Source organism: Brachyhypopomus gauderio, chromosome 5 (assembly GCF_052324685.1).
Source record: "Brachyhypopomus gauderio isolate BG-103 chromosome 5, BGAUD_0.2, whole genome shotgun sequence".
Classification (NCBI taxonomy): Eukaryota; Metazoa; Chordata; class Actinopteri; order Gymnotiformes; family Hypopomidae; genus Brachyhypopomus; species Brachyhypopomus gauderio.
The window spans coordinates 17,323,156-17,343,818 of record NC_135215.1 but is presented as its reverse complement, the minus strand read 5'-3'; the positions used below and the strand labels follow the sequence as shown (position 1 = coordinate 17,343,818).

The 20,663-nt window shown below is 43.3% G+C and overlaps 2 protein-coding genes across 2 annotated transcripts; both read left to right on the top strand.

Moving 5' to 3' along the window:
• Nucleotides 1–2,024: 2,024 nt before the first annotated feature.
• sncb (synuclein, beta) lies at nt 2,025–14,431 on the top strand. Its single transcript, XM_077006139.1, has 6 exons — nt 2,025–2,177; nt 3,172–3,302; nt 8,447–8,476; nt 9,054–9,172; nt 12,388–12,471; nt 13,610–14,431. Exons 2-6 carry the CDS (start codon nt 3,182–3,184, stop codon nt 13,640–13,642), a joined length of 387 nt encoding a protein of 128 aa, XP_076862254.1. The 5' UTR covers nt 2,025–2,177; nt 3,172–3,181; the 3' UTR covers nt 13,643–14,431.
• A 2,090-nt stretch (nt 14,432–16,521) lies between these two features.
• adirf (adipogenesis regulatory factor) lies at nt 16,522–18,882 on the top strand. The gene is made up of 3 exons (XM_077006138.1): nt 16,522–16,846; nt 17,220–17,282; nt 18,527–18,882. Exons 1-3 carry the CDS (start codon nt 16,768–16,770, stop codon nt 18,628–18,630), a joined length of 246 nt encoding a protein of 81 aa, XP_076862253.1. The 5' UTR covers nt 16,522–16,767; the 3' UTR covers nt 18,631–18,882.
• Nucleotides 18,883–20,663: the final 1,781 nt, after the last annotated feature.

Here is a 20,663-nt window from a genome sequence, read left to right as displayed (position 1 = left end):
TGTTCACGTGCACATTGTATTGCGAATATAAGAATGAGAAAACAGAGATGTGGGAGCCATGTCACTGTTAAAACGGCAGATGGCGCTTCCATCACGCGAGGTATGTAAATTCACGCTACGCTATTTGTAATGAACTAAAATAAATAAACTCTAGAACACATTTAAATCTTGATCTGCATTATGAAATGTTAATAATAAACACAAATGATGCTGATATCACAAAGCAGATCCGTTTCAGGCTTGGCATGAGCGCTCTAGTAATAAATCATAGTGTAAAAACTTTAAATGCTTCATTTATGGATGGTATAGTCAGGCAACATTTGGCTTTCATGTACTCGTTAGAGCAAAAAACATTATGCCACTTAATAAACATACAGCTGTCTATGGCGACTGTAAACTATCAAAGCAGTCTTACTTACTCACGACGCCTGTAATGAAATCAAAATGTTATTTTAAACATTAATAATTTAAACGACCTTTGAATTTTCAAAGACTGGCTGATAAATCTTTTAAAGGTTCAATTTTCTGAGATGAAAATTCAATAGGCCTTGACAAACCACACAACGGAGGCCACGCCTCTTCCAGATCCACCCAAAGCACTTCAGAGGTCGACGATCAATTAAACGATTGGTCCTAAATAAGGGATCATTTGGACGTGTTAATTACTCGTCACTAATAAACTGTCGACTTATTAAAAACCCGTCATGGACCGATATAGTCGCCTTAAAAGTATTTCGAGTTCTCTAAGCGACGAACTGGTTAGCTTTTATACAGTTTCTAACCTTGCACGTGACTCGCTCAGCGCGTACCTTAGTGGCGTCAGTAAAAGCCACCTGTGACTCGCGCAACGCAAAACACACCTGATTGGTTGAAGAATGTCCACGGCGTAGACGTTCGGCAGCAAGTAGAAACACGTGACCAGATGTCTAGCATGCTCAAGAGAATGAAATTAATTGATTGCTGTTCTTCACGTTTACGTTAAAAAAATTTGGCAGACGGTCGCCTACAGTCGACTTTTGAAGTTATTTGATATTTACACTTTATTTTATTTCTTATCAAGTGCTGGGTGAGACTGACGTATCAATTGTTTGGCCTCTGTCCAAAACAATTATTATTATTTTTTTTGGGCGGGGGGGGGATTTATATTACATTGCATATAATGTTTAATGTTTTGTAATGTTAGTTTTAGAATCCATACCGTATTACAATACTTTCATCAATAACTTAAATATTGGGACGCCCCTGTTAAATCCTGTTAATTTAAAGGGCAAACCCTATAGCATAGTCATATATTCGCAGTATTATTTATGGATTTTCTTTCTGTACAACATCTGAAGACATGCGTGACTACTTTTGAGTTTATCGTTTTCTAAAAAGAGATTTCTCTCGTGTCCACTGGCCCTGTGTAAGTTCAATGACGAGCTAAGAAACGGGTGATATTTTTTCTTTGCTGCAAGCTGTTTCGCAATGCATGATTATAAATTATACAGAACGACTCATTAATATGCGTCAATAAAGGAAGTATATAATTTCAAGTACGTTTCCTGTGTGTGCTGATATATTTCTGAATGGGGTGCCCGTTTTATTTTGCATGAGCGGTGAAGCACATGAAGGGTGCATACAATGTATTAAATGTTCAAATGTTTACAATACATACACTTTATTCTATAGAGGTTAAAAAATCCACTTGTGAAAGAACGTGTGTCCTTCAAGTCTTTTAGGAGTAGTGAACACCAACTCCTATGAAGTGCAGGAAGTGATGAAGATAGTGGCATGTTAATACTGTTGCTAGAATGCGGTTATAGGAGGTAAATAATAATGATCGTTAAATAGATTTGAGAAGCTCAATTTGCGCGCAAGATGCCCAAACCGCCTATGCAATCATCATAGCGTTCATCAGCAGTTATTTGGCATTTACACTGAGCAGTGTCTTCTGCAGTGTTAAGCTATGAGCTTATAACATTAGCCACAAGGATCTGCGCGAGCGGGGTGACACCCCCCGGCGATCAATGACGACGACGTGGATCCACACCGTGGCGCCGTGAAACGGCGAGTCGCTATTGGCTGAGCACACACAGAGGAAGGCCCACCTCGAGATCATATTGTGATAGTTCCTTAAACGATATTTGAATCTACTGACCAACTGAACCACAAGGGCACGAGAGGTGTTTGAAAAGGTAAGTAAGCTTGTATAAATGTATTTGTTGGATATTTTACATTTTAATGGTATTTTGTATTAAAGAAAGAAGAATCGTCATAACATTAAAACTGGAGACTGATGTCTTCCACTGATGGATATTAATGTTGTTCGTAATCATTTGCGAATTATGTGGACATGTTGCATATCTTGTTGCTTAACTCACAACCTAAAGTGTAGGAATTGTTTTTATTGTTTTGTTTTGGGGGTTTTTTTTGTTTGAGGTTTTTTGTTTGTTTGTATATTTATTTATTATTTGATCGTGTCCAACGGATCTTCATCGTGCATGTAATGGACATTGGAATGAAAATTCGATATTGCGCGTGAAGTCCAAGCAGCACGTTCTCGCTTTATGCGAGGCGAGGATTGTGACAATGGACTTGATGACAGCGACTGTTTCGCCTTTACTCTTTAATTCGCTATGAAAGGGGTTTACGTTGGATGTGTAATGCAACAGTGGGGTTTCCCTGGGATTTGTTCTTTTTTCCTGTTCTCTCATTCCATTCATATCCCAAAATATTATATCAGTATACACCAGTATTAACTTACAGATTCTTTCTAAAAATAAATGGTTTTCCTTCACCGAGAGTAATATTACATTAAGTAATAATTAATGAGAAGGTACACATGAACCGTTTCGGAGAATCGATGTTCTTTCGATCGCTGTTCATGCTGGAAAAAAAACGGTTCATCTCGTTTCGCTTCGTGACTGGATATAAAAGATCCTCTTTCACTTAATATATGCATCGGGTAATACAGATTTAGCTCGAGCCAAATGAAGCGTTTGTAGTTTCTAGCGTAACAGGCGAGTAACCTCGTCACAGGATATTCTGTGGTCGGGAACTGTACGAATGTATAGCTCTAGTGGACACAAGGCTGCCATATCATATCGCGATGTAATGCAACATACCGTTAAGACATTATGCCGTTATTATGTAGTGTAATAATGGTTTCCTTGATTTGTTTCCTAACAGAGGGGCCGAAATGGATGTTTTTATGAAGGGGCTTTCTAAAGCTAAAGAAGGTATGGCAGTGGCCGCCGAGAAGACCAAGGAAGGCGTCGCGGTGGCCGCGGAGAAGACCAAGGAAGGCGTGATGTTCGTGGGTAAGGCGCGGGGATGTGAGCGCTCGCGCTTCACGCATGCACGTCACGAGCAGAATGTGCGCGTGCGGGAGGGGATCATACAGCTATAGGCTGCACGAGGAAGGCGTGAAGAGAGAGGCAGCCTACATAGGTTAATACACGACTGTGTAATGAGTTGGTTGGCTAGCGGATGGGCGGAGCGTCTGGCCTCGTCCTCTCACGTTTACAACCGTCATAATATAATAGGGCAGTGGCACCAAAATGTAGTTTTAATATTAATATGGAGGAGGAAGACCACCAATCAGGCTCGCGGAAATAATGTAGTGACTGTATGTGTAATTACTCTCGGGTCTATTCAGGTGTTAAGCGTCTGCAAGACTTTTACAAATGCTCCTGTTAGACAATGGAAACCTAAAATTCAGATGCAAGATTAATATAACACATCATCTTAGCAAACAGCAGGAGGGAAGTCTCACGTTGCCAGTGTGCACAGACATCCGTAAAAGCACACATAGTACTGGGACCAGTTAAACATATACAAACCATAACACAGGTGACCCAGCCATGCGCCGTGTCCATGCTGCTGGGTTGGGAGGAGAGGATGAGGCTGCATGAGCTCGGTCGTCTCTCTGATCTCCTGCCCAGGTTGGACGGGAGCCGTGCTGGCCACATGGCACACTGTTCCATGAGGTCATAGAGTATCGCTCTGTGGTTTCAGAGCAGGCTCCTCCCCCAGATCACCGGGGGCAACGTGGCCATATACGTGAAAGCTCTGAATCAGCGTTATGTCACAGATTGTGTCTAGGACGGTCGGACCCTCTTGGCCCGAGTACTGCAAATGTGCAGTTATGGGAATGGTGGTGGGACTGTGCCCAGCAGTGTGTGTGTGAGTGTGTGTGTGTGTGTGTGTGTGTGTGTGTGTGTGTGTGTGTGTGTGTGTGTGTGTGTGTGTGTGCATGGAGTACTGACACATTACCCAGCATGCCAGGCAGAGTGTAAGTACATGTAAGTTGGCACAGTAGCCACAGTAGCTCACAGCTGAGATTCATTCTGCAAACGTCTGTAAATGAAGGAGGTGTGTCAGACACCTCCCCCACAGCTCCTGTAACGCAGGGCTGAGTACCCTGAAGCCCAGGGGCCCAGTAGTGACCCCCCCGGAGTCTCCATCTGGCCCATAAGTAGAACAAACTCAAACTGGCCCAACAAACATGGCTAGAGACTTGACATAGATTTGGAGCAGACAGGATGTGGTTGGCTGGCGTGTGGCTCGTTGAGCTGTGTGTCTTTTGTCTTTCCTACACTTACACTTTTCCTACATTATACCCCGTGTAATGCAGAGTTGAGCATCTTTGATTCATGCTAATAATCTTTGATTTCAGGTGAATACCGTTCACGTCAGTTATTTTTGAAAGAGAAAAAGCTTTAATCTGTGAACGAAGAGGTGTCTCTGGAAGTCTCTCAAAGTATAAATCTGATATTCTTGTGGTGTCAGTTTGAAATAAATGGTTTCACTTAACAGTAAAAAAAAACGGTTTGCACAGGAGACTCACGCAATCGGTCTGTAGTACAGGAAACAGCTCGCTGTGGTTTTACATCAAAAGACCATTCACCCAGCAGTGGCACGCGAGGAACAGAGAGAGTCTAGATGTTTGTCTGTCGGTGGGGTGACTGATTGTGGAGGTTGTGATGTAAATGCTGTTGAACCACATTTGACCAAGTCTTAGATCATTTAGATTTCAAATGCAACATTAATGTTCCTTACAGTGCCAAAGGATGCAAAGGCAGCTAGGTTAACACTGGAGGCCAGCATCGTTGACACATTAGGCAGAAGCTGTTATTCAGAGGTAACCTCATCTGTTAATGGGCAAATGTAGTATTGAGTTAGTTGTGCACAAGGACTTTTATTGGTATAGATTGGCACATATGGCCGTGCAAAGGACCAACCCCCAGTGACCCATGGGAAAGGCACTGTTCTCACAGCCCCATGGGGTTTACACTGAAATATACTCAGATATTGAACAATAGGAACTGGTTTAACACTGTGTTGACCTTTTTCCTGTGGTAGCAATGTGGTATGTTGTCCTTCCATTACATGGGGAATTGGGCTTTGGTGTACAATGGAAACATGGAGATATCAGCCCTGCAGGAATATCAGGTCTGTAGGGATATCAGCTCTGCAGGTCTGTAGGGATATCAGCTCTGCAGGGATATCAGGTCTGTAGGGATATCAGTTCAGCAGGAATATCAGGTCTGTAGGGATATCAGTGTTGTAGAAACATCATCCCCATAGGGATATCAGCCCTACTAGTTCTCAAGCGTTTTATCAGACCTATTTGCACTGCTTGTACTGTGAGTGTTTCCCACTACTAACCCAGCACTATTCCCAGTTTAATGTGTTTTGGGGTCAATTTCAGCCAGAAGCCAGTTTCAGAGGAATCCCAGAATGGGATTTTATATATATATTATATATATATATATAAGGAACATGTAACAAGGCAGACATGAAGCATGAGCAGGGATCAAAGTTCAGAGGTCACCCACAAGCAGCCAAGCACAGCAAAGTGTCACAATCATTTCATTGTCAAAGTTCAGACACGGGTCACTGACAAAAGGAAAAGGCCAGAAGAAGAAGGTTTGCAGGGAGATGCAGGCTGAGGAGACATGAGACAGTGGCGTGAAGAAGAGCACGCACACACTGAATGGTTACGCGGGGTAGGAACAGGTGTGTCTCCACAGCAGGGTATCGTCAAGCTTCACCGTCCGTGTTGGGGAAACAGTGACCCCTGTAGGTGACCTTGGTTTTCCTCCGCCACAGTTGGCCCTGTTATACAATCGGGCCCTGTGGCCTGGTCCCTGTAGCATTTCCACTGTAGCTGTACCTAGGAGTCAGGTGTGATAACAGTGGCCGATCAGATGGACTAATTACAATAGTGTGGATCGCAGAGACAGTCAAGGACACCCTGGAGATCTTCTTGTATCTGTGTAAACCCTCACAACCCTGCTAGGATACACTAAAGACCCTTTTATCATTTACATTTCTTTTTGCCATATTTTTAATTTAATAAATGTTCGATAATGTGTGTGTGTGTGTGTGTGTGTGTGTGAGAGAGAGAGAGAGAGAGAGAGAGAGAGAGTGCAACAGCAGAACTAGATGCCGGTGTCTTGCCGTTTCGTCCTTCCTGTAGGATCAGAAATGGATTTTGTTTATTGACGTGCCCTCCATGGGCAACTGGATACAGTGAGATCATACCACAGTCTTTATTTAGTATTCTCATCCCCATTTGTGTTTTGTAATTCATACAATACTATACTCATCCAGACACACACACACACACACACACACACACACACACCTGTCTCCTCTGTGCTTCCTTAGAATTCCAAATCTCTGTGCCACCTGAGACTTGCCCCAGTTAACCCAGATATCTACCACCTAATGATGTTCAAGCATAGACCAAGAGCAGAAAGGCGTTCATGTGCCTTCAGTGGGTTTTTAGAGATGTGGTTTCCCTGGTCCTGGTCCTGGTCCATGTCCTGGTGCTGGTCCTCTGTCACCGGGCCTGTCCCACTGTGAGGGTCGTGCTGCAGAAAGTGTCACGTGAGCTGCCTGATGTGTAAGAACAGAACACAGAAAGAAGGGATGATGGGAGAGGAGGGGAGAGAGAGATTGGTCACGGGGGAGGGGGGAGAGAGAGCGAGAGAAGATATGAGGAAGGAATAAGAGAGAGAGAAAGATTGATCTTCAGAGAACAGCTGAGACGTGTGAGTGTGGAGGAGGGGTGTGAGTGAACTGATTTTTTCTCCACCTTGGACAGTAGCTGCACACGCAGCAGGGCTGAGGGACACGTCCACCCCGCGTGTGCTGCAGACTCACACGTAGCACGCTGCCTCTCCCGTCCCCTCCACCCCACCGCGTCCCCCCCTCCTCCAGCCTGGCCACTGAGCCCGGGGGGGCGGGCGGCTTCCAACTCCCGGGTGGACGCTGATCCCTCTGACATGCCCCCCAGGGCCTAGAACACTGTGACCAAAAACAGCTGGCATGCTAACACGCTAATGGCGGACCCGCGGCTGGTTGGAAGCGTGGAACAGATGAGATCAGCCTGATTTCCTGCTGGGTGGCGTTCGTCATCGACAGCATGAGCACCGTGGAACCAAGGATTCTTTTCAGGCTGAGATCAAACAAAGGCTGAGAGTGTTTCTCCTTCTGTCAGTCGGATTTGAAAAAAATAAATCAGAGTTGTGAATGTTATGACTATCAGATTCAATTATCTGCTCATTACAAGGCAAGTGTCTGGAGATTTGTCTTCATACATACCCTCCTGATGCTGCTAATAATGACCCACAGCACCAAGACCCAGTATATATCTATGTGGCCTATTTTGAGAATATATATATACAGATTGCCTCAGTATGTAGATGAGTATGTAGATGAATATGTAAATGAGCATATGAGATTAGCTATTTAGCCTATTTTAGTATAAATATGATAAGTAGTTACTGTTATAACATTTACTGTACTACATTCTATGTGGTACAATATAAATCTTGATATAATGTTTGTATAAATGTGAATGGGGGTGTGGTTTGTGCATGCAGAGTGCAGGGCAGGCAGCCTGTCTGGGACGTCGGCATCCGACACTGATGAAACACGTCAGGTTTAATGGCTTAAAGGTTGCAGATGGAAAACTCCAGAGGGGATATCTGACTTTTGAAATTCAATATTTCTCTTTCTCTCCCTCAGTCTTTCTGTCTGGGGGAAGCTATTCTGACAAACATGTGCAGTCATGTCTCCTAACTGGATTCAGTGCTGTTCACAATTTTATGTTTTTTTCGTTTTCAGAGCTGAATGGATCATATACATTATAATAATAGTCCTAAATGACAACTCTGCTGAGTATTATCACAACGTCCACAGATTAAATACCTGTAGAGAACCCCCTTTATAACCATCTGGGCTCCATTCCTCTATGCTCATTGGTGGAAACAGGCTGTAGGCGGGGCCTGGTGTCAGCAGCACCTCCTACAGCTCCATGCCCTCTGTGCACTCTGTGCCTGTGCTGAATGTGCAGGTTACCTCCCCTTTCTTCACCTGTTAATAATGAGGTCTATAAACAGACGCTATCACCATGAAATGCAATCTCACGTTTCCTTCTTTGTGCTTCCAGGCAACAAGACTAAAGACGGCGTGGCAACGGGTGAGGCACCTTTATTAACCTTTTAAATAATGAACACCTCGTGTTGAAGGTCTGTTGAACCAGAGCCTAGTGGCCACTGTGCAGGTCAGAGACAATGGCAGGTGTGAAATTGTAAATTTGGTGGATTCAATTACAGTGAGATTAAATTACGCAATTCCTCTATTACTATATTACTCTTACTTGCACACTGACACTGAACCCAGTGTCACCAGTGCTAATTCAGCAAAACTCCATCCAGGGTTCTTACATTAAAACTTCATTACACAAGGTGGCTGCACTGAGACTTTCACCCCTTTTCCAAGTGAGCCTTTGATTTTCTTCAATTCCAAGTCTTACATTGCAGCTTATTGAAAGGATAATGCACTGTAAACAGTGTCGTCCTTAGACATCACGAGTGTGTCACGAGACATGAAAGTACTCCTGTTTGGTCTGCACTGAGAAAGATGGCGCTTACGATTGTGCGCTTATGTGAGAGGACATATCTGTTGTGTCCAGTTTCACCCCTGAATCTCTTATTTACTGTGTTTTCGTGTGTTGATGTAATGATGTAATGATGTTTCGTTCTTCTTTCCCACAGTGGCGGAGAAAACAAAGGAGCAGGCGTCTCAGCTGGGCGGTGTGGTGCTGAGTGGAGCCGGAAACATCGCCGCGGCAACCGGCCTTGTGAAGAAAGATGAGTTCCCCACCGATATGAACGTGCGTCTACCGACAACCGCTTTCATTTCTCGTCCTTGTTTTTAGAGCAGATTCTCTACATTTGATCAGCACACCTCAGTGCACATCACTACGTGTCCTTCACTGGGCGTCAAACCCATGACCTCGCGGTTTCATCTTGTGCAGTCTGCATGAGACTGACGAGTGTGGAACGTGCGTTGATGGCCAGTGTGTGTGAGACACAGGGCACAAACATTTCAGAGAACAGCGTGTGTCATTACAGCTCAGCTTCAGTGCCCTGGTCACCTCCGAAGCCCACTAATCTTTCTCAGAATATCTCTCTTTCTCTCTCTCTCTCTCTCTCTCTCTCTCTCTCTCTCTCTCTCTCTCTCTCTCTCTCTCTCTCTCTTTCTCTCTGTCTGACCTTGCTCATGATCAAGCAGCAGTGTACAGCGGTGTACAGTACACCTTTATAACTGCTCCATGAGGAAGACGAATAGTGTTGGCAGTACTTTGACTCTCCTGTTCATCATGGCAGTTTGTAATGAGCACAAACAAATGAACTTGTGCTCTGAGCTGAAGGAGACCCACAGTACGCCATATTTCATCTGATTCTCTGGGGGGCTTTCACATTCTGCTCAGGAAGGATTCCACATCATACAGATGGTCTCACATAACACCCATTTTAAAATCCTTACACTGGCTTCCTGTAGAATTCAGGATCCAGTTCAAGATTTTAACTTTAACATACAGAGCACTACACAACACAGCTCCTGTGTATGTCGCTGACCTGCTCCACCCCTACACTTCATCACGATTACTCAGGTCAAACAACCTGAGTTTACTGTCTGTGCCACGCTCATGTCTAAAGACTCGTGGAGACCGAGCATTTAAGGTGGTTGCTCCAAAACTGTGGAACACACTTCCTCCACATTTAAGATCAGCTGACACTGTAGATACTTTTAAAAAACAGCTAAAGACTTTCCTTTTTACGCAGGCGTTTAGTTAGTGGTGGAGGTTGCAGCCGTTGACCTTGTACACTGTATTTTATTTCTGTTTTATAGTGTGTGTTTTTGTGTCTTTGATTTATTTTATTTTATTTTCCGTTGTAAAGCACTTTGTGGCTTGTGCCTGTGAAAAGTGCTATATAAATGTATTTTACTTACTTACTTACTTACGTGGCTTGAAGGGGGGAGCAGGATAAGTAGCTTTCGTGTGGACAGTGGGTGAAAAATCCCCTGCTTAGAGCTGCCACTGACAACAGAGCAGAATCCTGCTTACAGCTGCCACCATTAACTGTACAGTTGCCTCTCATAACTGCCACTATTAACTGTACAGTTCCCTCTCTTAACTGCCACCATTAACTGTATAGTTGCCCAGGGTACCCGCGGGTCCTTAAAAAGTCTTAAAATGTCTTAAATTTAGTTTTCCATATTCAAGGCCTAAAAATGTCTTAAAATGTCTGGAATTTTATGAGGGAAGGCATTAAATTATTATTGTTGACCCCCCCCCCGGTCAACAATTCTTGTTCGCCCCCCCGGCTAACGGTGTGGAACACACCTGCATCCCCAGTAATAGTATTATTTTTTCTTGTGAGAGGTATTAAAAAGGTCTTAAAAGTATTTTAACTATTAACTGTACAGTTCCCCTCTCATAACTGCCACCATTAACTGTACAGGTCCCCTGTTATAACTGCCACTATCAGGGTGGTCCTGTAGTGGCAGGCTGTGATGTGATTAGGGAGGCTGAATAGTTCCATTACATTTGATTTTCTCAAATGTTAATTGCCATTTTCTGCCTTGAATTTGTGCAGGTTTCAGAAAACCCCCACATCAAAGTACAGCTACACTGCCAGCCACATCAGATACTTTGATTAATGAGTAAATAAAAAACCATAATGTGAAAATTATTCCAAATTATTCCATTGTTAATGAGACCTAAATTAGAGAAGTATTAAAGTTGAGATGGATTAAAATAGAGAAGGCTTAAATTAGAGAAGGCTTAAACTATTAAATGCCTAATCTGTTGGACTCGTGAAAATAAGCAGTTGTAATTATCTGACATATTTCCAAAATCAAACCGATAACAATAAATTGAATATTGTCACCAATATATTACTAGGATTACAGGCAGCAGAAACATTGGTGTCATTAGCAAAGATTACAGTAGATTAAAAATAACCCAGAGGCTCAGTGCAGTACATAAACAGTAGATTCAGTTTTGCATATTTGAAATATTACTGAACCAACAAGCGTGACTAAAACATGGAAATTAATCATTTCCATTCATATTTCATGTGAATAAAACCATGTGTACACCATGTACACATTTATGGTTTTACCACTTGAGTAAAGGTGCAGTACCAGATACTGTTCCAGTTTATGTTGCAGGATATCCATGGTATAAATGTTTTTATCACTACTTATGGTCATGTGTGTACATTTGTGTGTGTGTGTGTGTGTGTGTGCATGACTGTGACATACATATGTGCATATGTGTGTTCCTGCATGTGTGGTGTATGCATATTTGTGTGTGTGGGGGTGCGTGCATGTGTGTATGGGTTGTGCGTGCATGTTTGTGTGTGTGTGGGGGGTGTGCATGGTGTCTGTGTGTGTGGTGCGTGCATGAGTGTGTGGGTTGTGTGTGCATGTGTGTATGGGTTGTGCGTGCATGTTTGTGTGTGTGGGGGGTGTGCATGGTGTCTGTGTGTGTGGTGCGTGCATGTGCATGATGCGTTTCTGTATGTATTTCTGTGTGCATGGTGTCTGTGTGTGTGGTGCGTGCATGTGCATGATGCGTTTCTGTATGTATTTCTGTGTGCATGGTGTCTGTGTGTGTGGTGCGTGCATGTGCATGATGCGTTTCTGTATGTATTTCTGTGTGCATGGTGTCTGTGTGTGTGGTGCGTGCATGTGCATGATGCGTTTCTGTATGTATTTCTGTGTGCATGGTGTCTGTGTGTGTGGTGCGTGCATGTGCATGATGCGTTTCTGTATGTATTTCTGTGTGCATGGTGTCTGTGTGTGTGGTGCGTGCATGTGCATGATGCGTTTCTGTATGTATTTCTGTGTGCATGGTGTCTGCGTGTGGTGATGTGTTTTGGAATGTATTTGTGTGTGCATGCATGTGTGTGTGAGGCATTCGGATGTGGGGTGCGTTTCCGCATTAATGATACATGCCTGTGTGTGTGTGTGTGTGTGTGTGTGTGTGTGTGTGTGTGTGTGTGTGTGTGTGTGTGTGTGTGTGTTCTTCTGCAGCCTGAAGAATATGGTCAGGAAGTCACTGAGGAGCAGATGGGGCAAGGGGTGATGGACCCACAAGCATACAACGAGAACCAGCAGGTACAGGACCACCCCCCCCCCCCCACACACACACACACACATTCACAAACACTCACACCTCACACTCACACCCCCCCCCCACACACACACACACACACATTCTTGTTTTAATATCTTGTATTACTTGTAGTGCTTGTCACTCTTATGGGGTTGTTATTTGAGATGTTTATTGTATATTGCAGCTTAATAATTCTGTTCTTGCTGCTCTCAACAAGAGTGTGACCGTAACCTTACGAATCAAAATGAGCATTTGGCCTCATCCAAAAAAATCTTCATTTTGGTTTAATAAAATTACAAATGTCCACAGTCTTTTATGGTTATATGATTTATTTCAGTCTAGAGACATTTGTTTACCACAGAGAGAAAAATATCTAAACACACACACAGAGAGACAGACACAGACCACATACAAGGACACAATCCTCTGATTCCTCCCACTCCACTCTGTCCATCTCTCTCTCTCTCTCTCTCTCTCTCTCTCTCTCTCTCTCTCTCTCTCTCTCTCTCTCTCTCTCTCTCTCTCTCTCTCTGTCGTGCTGAGCCTGGCTGCTTGGGTGTGGCAGTGATGCCACAACCTTGATGCATTGTGTATTTAAAACACCCCCATCTGATGCTGAATGGAATCTCCCTATATCTCATAATCAGGTGATCACATGATCAGGTGATCACACAAGGTGCTTGCTATCACGGAGCACTATAGTCACGTGACACTGCCTTTTCTTTGCTCTGTTCTCCAGTCACCATGAGAACGCTGAGAGTGTTCTGGTTTATCTAAGTGCATTTTCTGCCCCCTGCTGGACTACTGGGGAAAATACAACCATATAGATATGAGATACAACAATATACATGCCTTTTCCTGTCTGGAGAAATGAAAAGGCTTAAATTGAATTATAATAACATTTCATGGTGGAACAGTCAGACTTTCCCCGAAATTAATCAGAACCAATCAGAAGTGCCATGGTGTTGAGCAGACCCGTCCAACAACATCATTTGGATCATGATGAGGCGCCCCCTTGTGGCAGTCTAACAAACATTAATCCATGTCATAAGTCATGGCATAAATACATGATTTTATTAAAAAGCCTTTCATATTTTGCATCTTAGTGAAAATATTAAAATTTTCATTTTTGTACCCCAGGAGCAGACCCAAGATTATGAACCTGAAGCATAAACCAACAATTCCAAAACAAATGACCAACCAGCAGCACAAGACCGTTTATTACAACAAATGCTGAACTCATTACAATAACTCCTGTTGCAAAAAAATAAACATATAAATCAAACAAACAAAAAAAAATCCTGCTGAAAATTGTTCTTCCTATCAAATATATATAAATATAAATATACTTTTCCTATGATCTCTTGTAAATGTCCTGTTCTGACTCTGTTGTGGTGGGAGTAGTTCTCTATACTGGCTGCACTGGGAACACTCGCCTCGTTTCCTTGACTCCCTCCCAAGGAAACGAAAGCGGCTCTGTTTCCGCGGTGCTCTGTGCCTGTGTACATGTGTTTCTATTAGAGTAATAGGTGTTTCTGGTCCTACAGCGTCATACTGGGGGTGGAAAAATATTGGGGTAAAAATATATGAAAATGATATTCTATAAACCTGTGTACAATGCCTGTTTGTGTTTTTTTTTTTTCATTTGGTATTGAAGCAAGTTGTGTATTTAATGTTTTTTCCAGTAAGAGTTTTATACATTGTAACTTTATAGTTGCTTGTGATATCATTCCAGTGAACTATCCGTTCTAAATGGGCAGTTTGTGTCTGTTTGTGTGTTGGTGTGCGTGCGTTTGTTGTACCGAAGATTTTAAAGTCAGTGTAAATGTGTCTTAGAATGTTCATGGATGTCGGAATAGTGCTTTACAATGCTGGAAACGTTGAATATACAGGTATCTGTGTCACCCATGACAACCAATCCTCTGTAAATAAAACAATAAAAAGAACAAAAAAACTTTTGAATTTCCCTTGTTGCTGGTCTGCTTCTCTGTCCCCTCCGCACCCAGGACGGAGCGTCATGCGCTGGAGGGACGTTGCTCTTACAGTTAATGCTGCAGTCTTTCATGCTTTTATTATTATTAACTTTGTTATTGGATTTTTCATCAGCATCCACATAATAACCTATTTAGTGGAAGTATAGAAATGCAATAAAATGAACAAGGATATAAAATAATGATTCATTATAAAATAATTAAAGTTAATGTACATACATCAGGCCTCTCACTTAACACACTAGGCCTGCTACATCACTGTCATGTTCTTATCACCATCCCACAAGGACTAAAAATTGCAATTAAATAACATTTAATAGTGCATCACCTTTGAAATGCCAACAGTTTGCAAGGCCAATTACCTGTGGTGCTCTGGGAGAAGGCGAGACATGCGGTGAGCTTGGTGAGACATGACATTTATTAGCAGGAAAACACGAGGGTTTAAATACATGTAACAATGATGGGAGGACAGGTGTAGCGGGCTAATGACAAACTAACGACAGGTGCGCTAACGACGAGGGGGTGTGGCTCACATAACAACAACACATGGTCATCTGTCAAGTCCGACATGTTACAACAAAATTTCTTAGTAGGAGGAGAGGGAAGAAGACAATATACTGCAGAAAAAGAGACAACGTGATGTGCGTGTGATCTGCATGAGACTGGGCACGTCTGACCCAATGGGTATTTGAACCGTGCAGAGTTTGGATCTTTGGTCCATTGCGTCCTAAAAATGCATCTACACTGTGAGACACACCAAGCACATATGGAAGCGGTGTGAACCTTTTTAAGGATCCTCTCCCACAGTTCAACACATGCTTCAGTCATCAGTAGGATATGGGGGTTTCAGGCTGCTGGATCAGAAAAAGAGTTAATCTGAACCCGAAAGTGCCGTCTAAATTTAGTCAGAATCTTCACTGGTGTTCCAAATCTTCAGTGCTGTTTTGACACATGTATTTTTGGTGAAGGGATAAGCGTGTGTATAGGAGGGTGCGAGCGAGGAAAGATGATGATGAGGCCACCACGCTTCACGTTTGCCATGCTCTCCCACACTGGACTCAGCAGCTGCTCCTGGGTGTGAGGAGCAGGAACAACATGGAAGAGCAGCTATGCTCATGTGCAGCTGAGGTCAGAGTTCAGAGTTCAGAGTTCTCTCACATCTCACGTTTTCTACGACGTGTCTGAGGAGCAGAGCAAAATAAGCCCTGACTCCAGCTTTCAGGTTCAGATCTCCCACCATGTGTGGCGTGATTCACTACAAAAACACTGACCAGTGTCCCCCAGGAGGGAGGCGTGTCCCTGGGCAGTGGTGTCCCCCAGGAGGGAGGCGTGTCCCTGGGCAGTGGTGTCCCCCAGGAGGGAGGCGTGTCCCTGGGCAGTGGTGTCCCCCAGGAGGGAGGCGTGTCCCTGGGCAGTGGTGTCCCCCAGGAGGGAGGCGTGTCCCTGGGCAGTGGTGTCCCCCAGGAGGAAGGCGTGTCCCTGGGCAGTGGTGTCCCCCAGGAGGGAGGCGTGTCCCTGGGCAGTGGTGTCCCCCAGGAGGGAGGCGTGTCCCTGGGCAGTGGTGTCCCCCAGGAGGGAGGCGTGTCCCTGGGCAGTGGTGTCCCCCAGGAGGAAGGCGTGTCCCTGGGCAGTGGTGTCCCCCAGGAGGGAGGCGTGTCCCTGGGCAGTGGTGTCCCCCAGGAGGGAGGCGTGTCCCTGGGCAGTGGTGTCCCCCAGGAGGGAGGCGTGTCCCTGGGCAGTGGTGTCCCCCGAGAAGGGAGGCGTGTCCCTGGGCAGTGGTGTCCCCCAGGAGGCAGGCGTGTCCCAGAGCAGTGGTGTACTGGTCACAAGTGATATCGTGGGCCTACTGCATATCATTCAATGCTGGATCCTTTTATAGGATGTTTATAGGACTTTTATAGGACTTATAGGATCTGAGAAGCACTGAGTAATGTGATATATGTAAAGCATATGAATTTACCAGCACTCTGCTCTCCCCTCTATCCCCCTCTGCTCCTCTCTCTCGTCACCCCCTCTTACCCCCCTGCCCTGTCCTCCCTTCTCCCTCCCTCCACTCCCTGATAAACACCACCACCTGATAAACATCTCTGTCTCCATAAAGCTGCTGAGACAGGCAGTCTGTAGATCCCCCGTCTCCTACAGCCACTGTAGACCCATAAGCCACCTCTCATTGAGGGGCCGTCATGTGTAATCAGGGAGGAATGTGTTACGCCAGCTGAGCTCTATTAAAAGTCCCCCCTGCAAGACACGACACTCCTACCTGCTCTCACAGACTGCCAGAGTCCTGAGGAGCCCTCCGCGCGGGACATGACATCCTTGAAAAAGTCTCTGGAAGGGCTGAAAGGCACCTCGCAGACGGCTACCAAACTGGTCGGAGGCATTGCAGGTACTGGGACTTGTACTGGTACGGAGGGAACGGAGATTAAAAGCAAATCAGGATAGTGTCAGGATAGAAAACACAGATCATTATTTACTTATTAATCTGTTTTTAACTTCTTAACTAATATCCTAAAACTGTATTATATATTGTTTATTTAATAATACCTAATAGTGCAACTAGTACAGCACAAAAAACTTTTCATAACTTTTTACATATTGAATTATCACCAACAAAAAAAACTCAGGTCAGCGTTGAGGTGCTGAGAGACTAGCAGTAGTGATCTACAGAAACCTTCAGTGATCTGCATTGATCTACAGTGATCTACAGTGATCTGTGTGTTGGGTAGTAAACACTGTAGCACTTGTGCTTGTTATTTCAGCGCAAGCTGCTCAGGATGCTGTGGAACAGGTGGCTGAATCCTCCAAAGCAACGACTACGGCAGGTAAGACACAGATGGCCGGCGTCTCAAACCTCCACATCAGTAGTGTCCTAGTAAACATTCTCATTCATATTCAATACTTTTATCCTTTATGTCTGTGAACATGCTCAAACCTCCACATCAGTAGTGTCCTAGTAAACATTCTCATTCATATTCAATACTTTTATCCTTTATGTCTGTGAACATGCTCAAACCTCCACATCAGTAGTGTCCTAGTAAACATTCTCATTCATATTCAATACTTTTATCCTTTATGTCTGTGAACATGCTCAAACCTCCACATCAGTAGTGTCCTAGTAAACATTCTCATTCGTATTCAATACTTTTATCCTTTATGTCTATGAACATGCTCAAACCTCCACATCAGTAGTGTCCTAGTAAACATTCTCATTCGTATTCAATACTTTTATCCTTTATGTCTGTGAACATGCTCAAACCTCCACATCAGTAGTGTCCTAGTAATCATTCTCATTCGTATTCAATATTTTTATCCTTTATGTCTATGAACATGCTCAAACCTCCACATCAGTAGTGTCCTAGTAAACATTCTCATTCATATTCAATACTTTTATCCTTTATGTCTGTGAACATGCTCAAACCTCCACATCAGTAGTGTCCTAGTAAACATTCTCATTCATATTCAATATTTTTATCCTTAATGTCTGTGAACATGCTCAAACCTCCACATCAGTAGTGTCCTAGTAAACATTCTCATTCATATTCAATACTTTTATCCTTTATGTCTGTGAACATGCTCAAACCTCCACATCAGTAGTGTCCTAGTAATCATTCTCATTCGTATTCAATATTTTTATCCTTTATGTCTATGAACATGCTCAAACCTCCACATCAGTAGTGTCCTAGTAAACATTCTCATTCGTATTCAATATTTTTATCCTTTATGTCTATGAACATGCTCAAACCTCCACATCAGTAGTGTCCTAGTAAACATTCTCATTCGTATTCAATATTTTTATCCTTTATGTCTATGAACATGCTCAAACCTCCACATCAGTAGTGTCCTAGTAAACATTCTCATTCGTATTCAATATTTTTATCCTTTATGTCTATGAACATGCTCAAACCTCCACATCAGTAGTGTCCTAGTAAACATTCTCATTCGTATTCAATATTTTTATCCTTTATGTCTATGAACATGCTATTTCTACATCATGCAATATGTTCTGACTTTTGGGCACGTGTGTGTGTGTGTGTGTGTGTGTGTGTGTGTGTGTGTGTGTGTGTAGTTGCTGAGGAGGTATCCAAACAAACCCAGACTGCTATAGGAACTGCTGCAGACAAAGCCTCAGGCACCATAAAAGTCTTTGGACAGAAACTATGTCCTAAGTAACTAGAGTCAACCTTACATCCATATCGTCCAGAATGGAGAGGAATGCCTGGACAAGCACACACTCCAAAGTCCCGTTAAAGGAAGATCGTTTACTACAGCAGGAACATTCTGTTTATCTGCTGCCTAACATCCAGATTCCCACATGTGGACGTGTTAGCCCTCATTATGTTAGTCGTCATGGAGAAAGAATTAAAAATGCCATTTGCATGTGTCTACATCTGTAATCAGCTAATAAAGTTTTTCGGAATTGAACTTTGTGATTGACTCATTGAGTCTGCTCAGAACAGTGTAAAATATAAAATATAAAAATGTAACATGAGTGAATGTGAGGTGTCTATCAATTTGAACAATAATAAACTTTCAGAGTTGTGTGGGGGTCCACCGAAATTGAGGAACCATTGCCTGGTGCTGAGTTTCTCCAGTTCTATTTTGGCGTTTTTTTATGTGCCGAGTCATCCTCTCCGAAGGTTCTGACTGCTGATTCATCCTCTCCTGAAGGTTCTGACTGCTGAGTCATCCTCTCCTGAAGGTTCTGACAGCTTCATGTTTGCTCGTTTTCGTCTTTGCACGATCAATAGATGAAGAGGCACTGTAGAGAAGTGGCAATGCGTCGCTATGGCAACACAACCCAGACAAGAGCTTTCATTCAGAATATCACAGGCAAAATCCCACTCTCTTAATTTTACATTCCACTTCGATGGTTCAATGGTGAGGTGTTTAAAAATCAATTTAGTCAAATAGTTGTCCTAGTCAAAAATGCAGAAGTGGGAACTGAATGGGGGCTTTTTCCAGCCTGCAACACTGTAATACGTTTCATTACCTCACATAATAATGTCACCTGACCTGTCAAAATATTTATTTGACTGTGATCACACTGCAGACTTGCTGACATTTCACATCAAAAGGCATAATTATATCCGTCCTGTCCTGACTGGATGGTCATTCACATAAATGCTAACAGCAGATAAAAGATGTTGGTTTGGGGGAGGGGTGCAAATAAGTGATCTGTTATTTATGCTTGTTTTCTTCTAAACGCAGACGGCTGTGGGGGTGGGTAGTCACCTCACATGTTGGTCACTCACTTGAATGCTAACAACCTGTGGCAGATGTAAGCCATATGAATTTAGTGGCCAGGCTGGGGCCAGTGACTCTGTTAGACACGGTGGAATGTCCTTATCAAGTTCCATGCGGTTTTTTTTAAATGATTCAACATTATTAAATTATGCTTATTTATATATATATATATATAAATATTTTTCATGTATAGCAGAACTAAACATAAACATAAAAAAGAAAGATGCTGGCATTTATCTAAATAATGGAAGAAAGTTAGGCTAGAATAGAGTATGATAGAGTATCATGGAGTATGATACACTTAGTTAAACAAACGATTACTTAAACAGTGACTCTGTGTTACGAAGGTATACTCACCATTATGCTATCGCCTGACATTTTAAGCTGTGATATGTACAACTGGGGAATTGGCACCCTCTCTGGAAGAAATGTATAATTGCACAAAACATACAGAAGAACATTTTGCAATGTGGGTCGCGCCACCTTCCCTCTCTTCAAGCAGATACTGATGATTGTGAGGGTGTTCACATTGGAAAATTCAATGAAAACTGATCAGAACAGAATGTTCTCTGGGGATGTACGTGAATTATCTATGGTTGTAATCATATCCTTATCAACATAATGTTGGATTTGCATTTAGGTTCTTTCAAATGCAGGTATGTATGAAAATAAGATTCAGATTAATTGAGCACTGTGCTTCCCATATACTGATTCATTTATGGTGGCCTGACACAATATTCCTATTTAAGGAAAAATCTTTGTAGAGCCCATGGACTCCCTCAGACCTCTCGCTCGCTCTCTCTCTCTCTCACACACACACACACACACACACACACTGCCACCTGGTGGACATGTGAATAGCCCTCCACTCCATCCATACACTATGTATCAAAACATGTCCAGCATGTGGGAGGAAGCAATGGAGTTGGCACTGAGAAGGCATTCGCCAAATCAATCTG

Coding starts and splice junctions, on each gene's coding strand:
- sncb (XM_077006139.1), top strand. CDS start 3,182: ATGGATGTTTTTATGAAGGGGCTTTCTAAAGCTAAAGAAGGTATGGCA. Junction 9,173..12,387: donor AGTTCCCCACCGATATGAAC/GTGCGTCTACCG, acceptor GTTCTTCTGCAG/CCTGAAGAATATGGTCAGGA. Junction 12,472..13,609: donor CATACAACGAGAACCAGCAG/GTACAGGACCAC, acceptor TTTGTACCCCAG/GAGCAGACCCAAGATTATGA.
- adirf (XM_077006138.1), top strand. CDS start 16,768: ATGACATCCTTGAAAAAGTCTCTGGAAGGGCTGAAAGGCACCTCGCAG. Junction 16,847..17,219: donor ACTGGTCGGAGGCATTGCAG/GTACTGGGACTT, acceptor TTGTTATTTCAG/CGCAAGCTGCTCAGGATGCT. Junction 17,283..18,526: donor CAAAGCAACGACTACGGCAG/GTAAGACACAGA, acceptor GTGTGTGTGTAG/TTGCTGAGGAGGTATCCAAA.